This window comes from Rattus norvegicus, chromosome 6 (genome assembly GCF_021556685.1).
Source record: "Rattus norvegicus strain SHRSP/BbbUtx chromosome 6, alternate assembly SHRSP_T2T, whole genome shotgun sequence".
Classification (NCBI taxonomy): domain Eukaryota; kingdom Metazoa; phylum Chordata; class Mammalia; order Rodentia; family Muridae; genus Rattus; species Rattus norvegicus.
The window spans coordinates 128283500-128295681 of record NC_141539.1 but is presented as its reverse complement, the minus strand read 5'-3'; the positions used below and the strand labels follow the sequence as shown (position 1 = coordinate 128295681).

General features: G+C 44.7%; 1 protein-coding gene across 18 annotated transcripts in view; it reads right to left on the bottom strand.

The window, feature by feature from the left end:
* Unc79 (unc-79 subunit of NALCN channel complex) overlaps positions 1–12182 on the bottom strand; it is a 246811-nt gene that overhangs the window by 100452 nt on the left and 134177 nt on the right. For all 18 annotated transcript variants that reach the window (XM_087553452.1, XM_087553459.1, XM_087553463.1 and 15 more), the window contains 3 exon segments: positions 9948–10175; positions 4595–4736; positions 1–80 (listed from right to left, as the gene is read on the bottom strand). In XM_087553452.1, coding sequence (XP_087409578.1) covers positions 1–80; positions 4595–4736; positions 9948–10175 — 450 coding nt within the window.

The window sequence follows — 12182 nt, the reverse complement described above, 5'->3', positions numbered from 1 at the left end:
CTGGAAAATGGTATATATTAGTCTCAACGTAACTGGAAGCTGTTGGTAGCAAAATTTTCTTTCCGTGTCGTTCTTTATTGCTAAGGAAAAATGATTACACAAAGGTTAACCCAGCTCCATTTCCCCCTCAGCATTCATCAGTTCATCAAGATCATGAAACCAGAGAGGATGAAAAGGTACAAAAGTATTACATGTTTGTAGAATGTTTTCACTTGCATACTGCCTTGTGCCAGTTGGGTATGGTGGCTCACACCTTTAATCCCAGTGCGTGGGAGGCAGAGGCAGATAGATCTTCGTGAGTTCAAAGCCAGCCTGTTCTACATACTGAATTCCAGGACAGCCAGAACTACATAGCGAGACTCTGTATAAAAACAAAAGAACAAAACCCAAAACAAACAAAAAAACAAAAACAAACAAAAAAGAAAAAAACTTAGCCTGTATCCTTCTATGAGGAAATACAGAAAATCTTCTAAATTTAAAAATCTCAGCCTTGGGGCTAGAGAAACGACTCAATTGTTAGGAGCACTGGGTGCTCCTCTAGAGAACCTGGGTTCAAATCCCTATACCTATAAGGCAGCTCATAACTGTCAGTAATTCCAGTTCCAGGAGATCCATGGCATCAGACATGTAGGTGATGCACATAGGTAGATAGATAGATAGATAGATAGATAGATAGATAGATAGATAGATAGATAGACAGACAGACAGACAAGATAGGTATACATGGAAGCAAATCACCCATACACATAAAATTTAAAAAATAATTTTAAAAAGACTCTCAGCCCCATATTTCACTTCCAAGTCCCCATGTTTATCTCAGTGTCTTTGGCTGCCTGACCCACCGTAGCCTCAGCTTGTACACCTGTGGGTGAAGGGATGTGGGGCTGGCAAGGCGTGCCCTCATTAAAGGAAATAAGCAGGTACGGAAGAGAGGGCTGTTAGCTTAGCATCTAAGCCAAGGCTGTAATATTGATTGACAAACTAGGCATTGTGAATAAGATGAATGTTTTCGAATGAAAACTCCATTTATGGGTGTCTCTTCTCATGAGGTTCCCCAAGCTCTGCCTCCATTGTGGGACAACACCACAGGACACATACAGGTTTGCTAGAGAGGCGCTCACAAGTTAACCAGTTACCAAAACTAGTGTAACATTATAGCAGAGGGGAAGAAAGGGTTTCAAGGCCCCTCCACCAGTTAAGGAGCTTTTGACATTTGATGGCTTTGGGGAGATGAAGAGTGGGTTTTCTGTAAAGAGTATGGTCCTTTGTAGGTACTTTGCTCAGGTGAATGGCTTTATACATATGAATACATAGTCAGATAAACTGGAGTCTGTGGACTATTTAAAAAAGCTGGAAGGATGAGGAGGTTGCGGGTGAGTTTGGGAGGAGTTACGGAGGAGTTGGGGAGGAGTGGGGATGAATAGGATCAAAATACATGGTAAGAAATTTCCAAAGAACTAATAAAATATTGTATTTAAAAAAAAACTGCTGCAAAAAGGGCACAATAATGTGCCTGTTATTAGGGTTGTGGCAACTCCTGGGATCAAAGACAATGATAGCCAAGTCCTCGTGGTTGATATATCAGTCCGTTTCTTGATGATCTTCCACTCAAAGGCATTTTACACAGTTGTCGGCTCCCAACTCTATAATGGTTAGTGTGAAAGTGGACATAGTTTTGGTGACTGATAGAGCTGATGTCTAAAAAAGAAAAATCTTCCTGCAAAACGCAGAAAGAGAAAACATGTAAAGCACTGAGGCCATTGGTGCACCCCCAGGATCACCACTGAAGGCCACAGAACAGAAGCAACACCAGTTTTTATAGTAATTGAGTGTCAGGGAACACTGGTCTAGGAGACTATCACAGGCGAGAGTACTGTTCTGCCTTTTATCTAAGAATCTCACAACATACTCCAGAACAGTCCAGAACCCAAGATCCTCCGGCCTCAGCTTTCCACATGCAGATGCATACTCAAGAGTGGGTTTATCACGGAACTGAGAACGGGACTCCCATTGAAGTATTCAGAGAAAAGACTGAAAGAGCTTGAAGGGGCTTGAGACCCCATATGAACAACAATGCCAAGCAACTAGAGCTTCCAGGGACTAAGCCACTACCCAAAGACTATACATGGACTGACCCTGGACTCTGACCTCATAGGTAGCAATGAATATCCTAGTAAGAGCACCAGTGGAAGGGGAAGCCCTTGGTCCTGCCAAGACTGAACCCCCAGTGAACGGGATTGTTGGGGGGAGGGCGGAGATGGGGGCGGGATAGGGAGAGGAACACCCATATAGAAGGGAAGGGGGAGGGGTTAGAGGGATGTTGGCCTGGAAACTGGGAAAGGGAATAACATTTGAAATGTAAATAAGAAATGCCCAAATTAATAAAGATGGAGAAAAAAAAGAGTGCATTTATAGCTATCTTACAAGAGGGCAAAAGACAAGAGGAGGAAATCAGGCTGAGGCTGTGACTGGAGCCTTGAAGTTGGGCCCAGGAAGGGGGAGAACGAGAAAAACATTTTAAAAGGTAGAATTAGTACCAACTCCATAAGGGAAAATAGAAGAGGTCTCTGCACGCACTGTTTCTGCCTCTGCAGGCTCAATGCAGGCTCACGGGAGAGCCAGGCTTCATCTGCCCTGAGCACAGAGAATGTTTGCTTTTAGGTCATTATTCCACGAACAGTACAAGGACTTAGAGTGACTCAGGGGTAGAGTACTTGCCCAGCCTGCCCAAGGCCCTAGGTTCAATCCCCAGTACTGCAACATAAAATTAAATATTATACTTAACCTGAGGATAGTTTAAAATAAATGGGAGGATACACATAAGTTATGGGCAATTATATATCATCAATACATGTCGTTTTGTATCAGGGACTTCTCTGTATCAGGGAAGAAAGAGATATGTCCTAGAACCAATGTACGAAGGCGCTGAAGCAGGAGAATTAATGCAAATTCAAGACCAAATCTGAGCTACATCTTGTGTTCCAGTGCAGTCTGGACTACATACTGAGACTCTAGCTTAAAACAACAAAGGAAGTGACAATTACTTGAGTTGTGTGCAGTCAAATAAAAATACTGCCATAGAAAGAGTCTAAGTTATCAGATCCTCAGTGAAGTCTTTGCTTCCCTCGGGTACAGAGCTTCACAGAAACAACTCCAGCCCTGCAAGACAGCAGCTTCTAAGAAGCCTGGGTTCCAGCTCCCATCCCCACTAACTACACAGCATTCATTTTCCCAATTCTCAGGCGCTGTCCACCTCATGCCCACAGTCAGAGGAAGAGGCTAGAGTCTTGCTCGTTTTCTTTGTATGCAAATTGAGCGCTCATTATAAATGAATTATATGTGGGATAATTCTTCTGGGATTGGGCTTTTCATTGGCAGAGAGAGAAGGCTGAATTAGACCAGCAGAGATCAGCTTTTTTCTATGAAGGATGCTCCATTAGAGAAAATCTTATTCCTAACTCCAACATGTGAGGACGGGAAGGCAGAGCTCTCTGGCGGAAGCTGGATGGGGGCTTCAACATTTGCCTTCGTTTTCCCACCAATTACCACTGCCATGGAGGAAGTAACAGAGGAAGCGACACGGAAGCTACCACTACAGAGCCAAGAAACTCATCACCTCCTTCCAGCTCTAACTTCCAATAGAGTTAGACAGTGTGAGCTAGATCATCAACCATCCACAATGTTCGCCCATCCACGTGGCAGTAGTAGGTTATACCAAGGATTTTGTAGTGATGGTGTAGATATCATGAACCAAAGAAAATGGTCCCCTAAGAATGTTTGCTGTTCACCAAAAGGACAAAGCCCATGCTTCCTGGTTCTAGAGTGCACCTCCCAGAAGCAAGTCAGTCTGAGACAGTAGGAGTAAAAATCCTCAAGGCTCCCCAGGGTTGTCTCAGGTCCTGTACAAGCCCCCAGAGCATTACTGCTCAGATCTGAGACTGTGGCTTTCCCACAGGCAGGAGGGGACATATGAGCTTTCTGAACTCTGTCTGAGTGGGAGGAGTCCAGGAATGACCCTGAGTCTGCCTGCCACCCTGGTATCCACAGTTCACACATCAGTAGCCTTTGAAGAAATTATAAAGAAGCCATCTTTCCAACCAGAAGTGATGACCATCCCTGGAGCACAGCTAGGCAGGGTGCCTCTTTCTAGAGTCTTGGCCAATCTCTCAGGATACAGATGCTGTGTGGATGCAAATACTGTTGCCTGTATCCAAAAGCACCCGGCTTTGACCACATGCCTCACGTGGCTACTGGGGCTGTCAGTGCCCTCCATCTCAGCCATTCTCAATCTCTTCTGCACATATAGATGTAAACACTATGTAAAATCCACCATAGCTTTCTATACTACCAGGACCCAGTGATAGGCTAATAACTAGTAATAATTATACTAATAATTAATAACAAGATGCTGCTGCCAGGAAGAGACTCCGTGAATGGCGTTCCCCTGGTACAGAGCTATTCACTTCCTACTGTGGTGGGAAACCCTAAGGAAGCAGCGCTGAACGCTGAACGTGTCCATGCTGCTACTTGGGTATGAAGTTGTACCAACTGGAAAGTGTACACACAGCGCGTCCCATCCGCCAAGTTCACCTACCAGCATGTTCTGAGGGCACTGTACGGTTGCCTGGATTCTCTCCATGCTTGGCCGCTGGGTTCTCCTCCTCCTCTCCCTCAGGGCCGAGAATGAAATCTGGTCTGGAAGAAAGGAGGCTATCTTCAAGGCTGTCTGTGGGCTCCTGCAACAAACACAAGCAGCTGCGTGAGGCGCTGCAAAGAACAGCTTGGTTTACATCCACAAAGGTGGATCAGCCTGTTCTAATTAACCTTGTGGTAGCCAAGAGGGCAGAGGCCCTATACCTCAGAAGAGCATGCGCCCCCGCATACACCCATCCTACTGAGAGATGTGCATTGGCGGTTGGTGAAACATTTGCTTTCATTTGAAATAGACACAGGAAAATAGCACGTGGAAAACATTGCCTGATCTTCTTAGGCACTCCCCCGCCTTGCTTTATAGTCCCAGAGGTCAGAATCTCCCTCCCAATTTATTTAGGATGCAATGACTTCAGACATAACACCAGTTCTGGATACCTGGACAAATCAGTGTTTTAGGGGGAAGAAGTTGCTGGAACATGGAACATGTGAATTAAGGGGAGGAAAGGGTAAAGTCGAGTCTATCAGTAGACAGATGGGTCAACAAAATACATATCCACACAACGGGCTGTCACTCAGCTTTCGAAGGGAGACACTGATGTGCGCTACACCTCAGAGGAAGCTCGAGGACATGATACTAGGTGAGATAAAGCCATCGCAAGGGACAAATACTGTAGGCACTCACTCGCACAGCTACAGGAGTCAAAGTCAGAGAAAAGGAGAGCAGAGTTGGGGAGGGAGAGATGGGCGTTGTTATTTAGAAGTCCCGGAGATTGGTCTCACAACATTGTGTGCACGCTGGCATCATCCATATAGACGTGTAAAGACATGTAAAATACATTTACACATGTAAAGCAAATTGCAAAAACAGGACATAATGAGAAAATTCTTTTCTTTTCTTTTCTTTTTTTTTTTTTTTTTTGTTCTTTTTTTTCGGAGCTGGGGACCGAACCCAGGGCCTTGTGCTTCCTAGGTAAGCGCTCTACCACTGAGCTAAATCCCCAGCCCCTTCTTTTCTTTTTAAAGAGTGCATTCGGTCCTTTACTCAGGAGGCAGAGGTTGGTAAACCAGAGTTCAAGGACAGCCTGGACCACATAAAAGCAGGGTGCAGGACTGCATTAGGCATGGCTATTATCTAAGTACTTAATCTCTGGCTATTTGATCCTTTTCCTTCCCAGCCTTATCTTTAAATATCCTGTTTGGAAATTATCTTTCTGGCTAATACCAAAAAAAAATTTTTTTAAGAGAATTATTTGACAACCAGGTCAAACAAAAAGACAAAGATGGGTGGGGCAAAGGACATCAGAAAGAAGTGAAGTTCTAAAACCTCAGCTGAGCTGGGGGGATGGTAGGAGTCAGACAGACATGATGAGCAGAGACAGAAGGAGGAGCCACAATGGGTAATAAAGTTGGGAAACTTGTCTTCATCCTCCTACCCCTGACCAGAGACAAAGACCTAAAGGTTCGGTGCACGTCTTTGCTTTTTTGCCTGCAGTAGGGTCCCCTGCTGCGAAGAATATGTTTATGGCAAAGTTTTGGGCCATTAGATTTCCTGACTAAACCTGTATTAGGGGAGGAAGATCCCTCAAAGACCTTTAAAAAAACACTCCAGCCTTCATAAGCCCTTCTCTGCTTTATCTATATATGGCTGTGAACTCTCTCTCTCTCAGGTCTCTCTCTCTCTCAGGTCTCTGTCTCTCTGTGTCTCTGCCTTTCTCTCTGTCTCTCTGTGTCTCTGCCTTTCTCTCTGTCTCTCTCTGTCTCTGTCTCTCTCTCAAGTCTGTCTCTGTCTCTGTCTCTCTGGCTCTGGCTCTGGTCTCTGTCTCTCAGGTCTTCTCTCTCTCTCTCTCTCTCTCTCTCTCTCTCTCTGTGTGTGTGTGTGTGTGTGTGTGTGTGTGTGTGTGTGTGTGTGTGTGTATGTGTGTGTTTCCTCACCTCTAATAGAAGCCCTTCTATACCTGCCTGTTCTGTCTGCTGTGTCTGAGATTTCCCCTGCTGTTACTGGAGAATTTTTTTTGCCCTTTAATTCTTTAACTGGCACAGAAAATGAACTTGATCAAGGTCCCTGAAAAATACCTTTGCCAGCTTCACAGGTTTACTGAGGCTGGCTCCGGTCCTAGGCCATCTACAAACAAGACAGCCAGCCGTCATATTGTAAGCTGACTTTTATGTAGACAGTTGCCCGCTGTTTAAGGATTTGTCTACAAGCACCTGCAATCCACAAGTCTGGTACTGTGACAGGACTGGCATCGCCTGCCTTGGAAACTAGCCGAAGCCTCCTGCCAGGCTGTCCTTCATGTTTTCCTCTCCCTGTGTCTCCCCTTGACCCAGGGAGAGCATGAGAGACCTAAGGTGCTGGAGTACAGGCAGGGGAGACCATGTTCCAGGACAGACCTCTCTCTTGGTCAAGAGTGTCTCTTCCAGTTGAACTACAGAATCCCCCAGATTTAAGGATTCGGCCATCGTGAGAAGCAGAAGGCATGAAGGATTGTTTGAGGTGACTTGGGTTCTCTTTATTAGTGCTTGACTTCCCTCTTTGTCTTAGGAACTCAGACATGCTGGGAAGACAGCACAGAGCAACCCTGTGCAGCCTCTTTCCCAAAGAGATGCTGGTGGTTCATCTAGATAATTCCTCAGCTGATTTGGTTTGCCAACCACGAGACTCTGCCTTCGCTCCCAGATCACCATCTCCCCAGGGGAACAAGGGACCCTGCAGTTGCAGGATTCTCTGGGCATGGCTTGCTCTTTCCCCTCCACAGAATGTGAGGTGCTGTATTCTCGCTCCTGTCCGCACCTCAGCACCTTGCTTTCTTTGTTAGGACTTCCCCTCAGCTTTTCTCTCACATTTCTGGCCCTTTGAGGATTTATCTTTGGTCTTCTCTTCCTTTCTTTTTCCCTCTTATTAGTTGGCCTTCCCCAGAGTTAGAGCACTTGACTTCAAAGCATGTATTTCTTTCCAATCTTTCTTGTAAGAATCAGATCCAATATCCATGGTGCATGGCAACTCTACCTGGATGTTCAAGCTGTGTGCTAGTGTGTTCCCTGTAAGACCTGTTGAAGTTGCCCCTGGTGTGACATAGAGATGATTAGGGCCAGATGGGCCCTTTAAGAGATGATTAGAGCTTGTCCACTAACAAATTAATGCCCACCTATCATTCAGGCAGAAATTCCCAAAGTCTGAACTCTTTTCTGCCATTTCCTTTTCACCGGCACCACGGCAGGTATAAATTCAGGGCTCATCTTTCTCAAAAGACTCCTGGTCCCAAGTCTCAGGATCCCTCCTCTATTCCCCCACAGCCACTTTGTTCATGTCTTGCTATGTATAATACTCATCATTGCTGACTTGCAGTTTTTCCTTTACTTAAGTCTGTTTCCAATAAGACTCTTGGGTTTGTTGTTATTGGGGGGGTTGTTTTTTTGTTTTTTGTTTTTGTTTTTGTTTTGTTTTTTTCAGTGCTGGGATAGAACGTGGGGTTTTGTGCATGCTGGGCAGACACTACCACTGAGCTATACCTGCAAACAGACCCTAGGTTTCTCGGCTTTGATTTGTATTTTCTCACCATCTGTGACTGTGGCTGGTTTTATTTTTGTTTGGTTTGATTGGTTTTTTTTTTTCAATTAAACTTTATCATATGCTGACAAGTTGACGAGAATGAATCTGGAAACTGTTATTGCCTAATAAACAAGGCAATATAAGCAAGCAAATATGACCTCTTCTCCCTTGCCTGAGGGATCTGAAACACCTGAGCTCAGAGTGACAGACAGTGGGCAGGAGTGAGAGGGAACAATGGGGGCTGGGATAGGGAGGACACTTTTACAGTAAGTATTCAATGGCTGGGTTAAAAGACATGATATTATATTAAGACAGATCAGGTTGGCAGGTTGCGACTGAAGGTATACTTTATTGTTCTATGTGAGACTCCGAAAAGTGTTGGATATTTTAGAGAAATAACTTTTGACCCTAAACAATTGGTAAAGAAACAGAAGAAGACAGGTGGTGGCTCGGATAACTCAGTTTCATGTGTCTCCGATGATTGGAGGGTATTTTGATGTTATATATGCCCCTTAAGATATGCTACACAGAAAACAGCTAAGTATGGAGTCACTGAAGTGTGGCACACAGCAACTGTCAATTCTTTACATGATTTTCCCTGAAAGCAAAGCACAGACACAGCCAGAAAAGGGAGTGGGTTTCCTTCATTGTCAGAAGTCAGTGAGCTCCTTAAGTCTGTATCCATACGTGATCTACTTAATATTTAATTGCATAATGTTCTATCTTCATTATTATTTATACTTCACAAAAGTAATTTAGTGAGAAAGATCTTTTAGGGATACCAGTAATGTCCCATGTCCATGGAAACTCCATGAGGGGAACTGCTACACACTCCCCTCAAGCCACTTGCAAGCATTCTGTATCCTGTGGCTCCTATCCTAGGTAACAGATAAATACCGACCACTCCTACACAGACACATATGTGTGCACGCACACACGCACATACACACACACAGAGACAGACAAACAAACACACAGACACACAGACACATGTGCACATGCACGCGCACACACACACACACACACACACACACAGAGTCAGACATACTCACAGAGAACATGCACACAGACAAACACATACATGCTCAGAGACACAGAAACACACACAGGCACACATACACAGAGTCAGATACACACACACAGACATACATACAGAGTCAGACATACACACAGAGACATGAACACAGACACATGCAGACACGCTCAGAGACACAAACACACACACACAGGCACAGGCACACAGAGTCAGATACACACACACAGGCACACACACACACACATACAGACATACACACAGAGTCAGACACACACACAGACACACACAGACATACACACATATAGTCACATATAGTCACACATATAGAAATACACACACAGACATATATACTCACAGACACACATGCACATACACACACACATATATATATAGATATATATACACACAGACACACAGACATACATATACACAGACACACACACGCACAAACATACATACAGACATGTACACACAGACACACATGCACATATACACACATATATATATGTGTATATATATATACACACAGACACACAAACAGACATACATAAACACAGACACACACAGACACACACACACAGACACACACACACACACACAGACAGACACACACACACACACACACGCGTGCGCGCACGCACACGCGCACGCGCACACACTACACCAGCCGTGTTAGCCACGAGCCATCTCATCTCTTCCATTGCTTACCACCAGCCGGCTCTCCTCTTTGGGAGCCAGTCTCTCCAGGAGCTCACAGGCGAGCTGGTAACAGAGGATGCTGGACTGGCACAGGCTACACTCGGTCGCCTTTTTGTCTTTCTGGCAGCTGTGGGAGCCCCCCCAAGGGGCCTGGAAGACATTGTTTATGATAGAAATAATGTCCTTTGACAAACTGTGCTCCAAACCCATTGTGATGCCGTCGTCTTGTAAGTCCATCTGGAAGACACACAAAAGAACATAGAGAAGGAGAGAAGAAGGAAGAAAAAGAAGACAGGATTCGGCCCTTTATCCAGCATCACGGAGCCATGGTACTAGTCAATAACTAAATTATTTTGAAACAACATGGGCTTAAAAGTCACGAAGACACACTGCTCTCTAGCATCTGTCTAAAAATAATGTGGATACAAGATAAAGTACACAGGTTATCCATAAAATCCTGAGACATTAAAGGATATATGTTTTAAACTTATCACTCTGTGTGATTTTTCTCATTTAAACCATGTTGTCTCACCTACTGTCCACATCTTGGTTTCTAAGTGCTATTATCCAACAAAAGGAGCCAGGGTTCCTTGGAGAGGTGGCTAGTCACAGAGTTGAGACAAGGAAGTGTCTGTCTCATGCTGCCAGAAATTAAGGATCTATTTTAAAGGAGCGTAGGAGAATGGGGATGTGGCTCAGTGGTAGAGTGGACGCCTCCACATGTGCAAGGCAGGGGTTCGAGTCCCAATCCCACAAATGAGAAAGAAAGAGAAAGGTGTGGACGCGTTAGAAGAACATAGAGGCAGGCCAGACAACGGCAGCACAAGCCTTTAACCCCAGCACTCAGGAAGCAGAGGCAGACAGATCTCTGTAGGTTTGAGTGCAGTCCAGTCTGCAGAGCAAATTAGGACAGCCAAGGCTACATAAGACAGACCCTGTCTGGGGGCTGGAGAGATGGCTCAGTGATTAAGAGCACTGACTGTTCTTCCAGGGGTCCTGAGTTCAATTCCCAGCAACCACATGGTGGCTCACAACCATCTGTAATGAGATCTGATGCCCTCTTCTGGTGTGTCTGAAGACAGCTACAGTGTATTCAGATACATAAAATAAAATGAATCTTTAAAGAAAAAAAACCCAGAGAGACAGAGAGAGACCCTGTCTCAAAATATAAACAAACAAACAAAAAAACCTTAAGAGTCAGCTTAAAGGAGTTCCCACTAGCCCGAGACACAGAGTAGGCTGAGCAGCAGAATAAAATTAATCGTAGCAGCAGATTCTATGAATCCACAGGCGGAGGGACAATCAGGTGAAGAGCACATCGGCAGTGGAGAAGGAACAACAGCTCCTCATGTGGGACACTGCACACCAGCAAGTACAGAACAAAGGAGAGACTTGGAATATTATAATTTGCAATCCGCTGTAATAGTAATCAAGGAGGTATGAACTGTGCGTAGTTGGGAGTCTGATAGGAAACAAGAACTCATGCAGGTCACTTACTAATTACAGAGGGTAAAGCGGAGCCCTCCCTTGGCATCTTAGGGAGATTGAATACCAATAGTATCCATACATAACATGTATAGCTACAACTCCCATGCTTGAAATCATCTCTCTGTTATTTGTCACACCTAATACAAATGTGGCTGTTGTATGAACAGCTGTTACGCTCCAAGGTTTACTTAAGGAGATGGTAAGTCTGTGAAAGATGATCTTTCACAGCTGTCTGTGTCCTTGATTGTGGTTGGATCCGCAGAGGCTGAGCCTGGGGGCTTAGGGATGTATAATGTATCATTATACTTTCTAGTAGAGAAATTGGCAGAGATCACATTAGCCAAGTCTATGCCTCCAGTAACTGTACCCTATGCCTACTGATAAGAGTTCTTTTTTAGTGTTTGATTGTGTGCATATATGCCAGGGTGGGGTATGTAGTCTGAGCACAGGTGCTCCTGGAGCCCCCAAGAGGGTGTTGGGTCTCTTGCAGCTAGAGTTACAAGCAGGTAATCAGCCTAATGTGGGTACCTCTGGAAACCTCCAAAGTGCTGGCCCATCTCTCCGGCCCCTGCCTCTTGACACAATAATGAGAGAAGATGAAATATCACAGTGTGCGCTTCCTGCCCCAAAACATGTGTGACTCAAATCGATTCATAAAACAATAAAACAAACTGTGCTTGAAATATACTTTATAAAATAACTGGACTATAATCTCAGAAAAAGCATCAGGAAAGGGTATGAAAATGACTGAGGAAC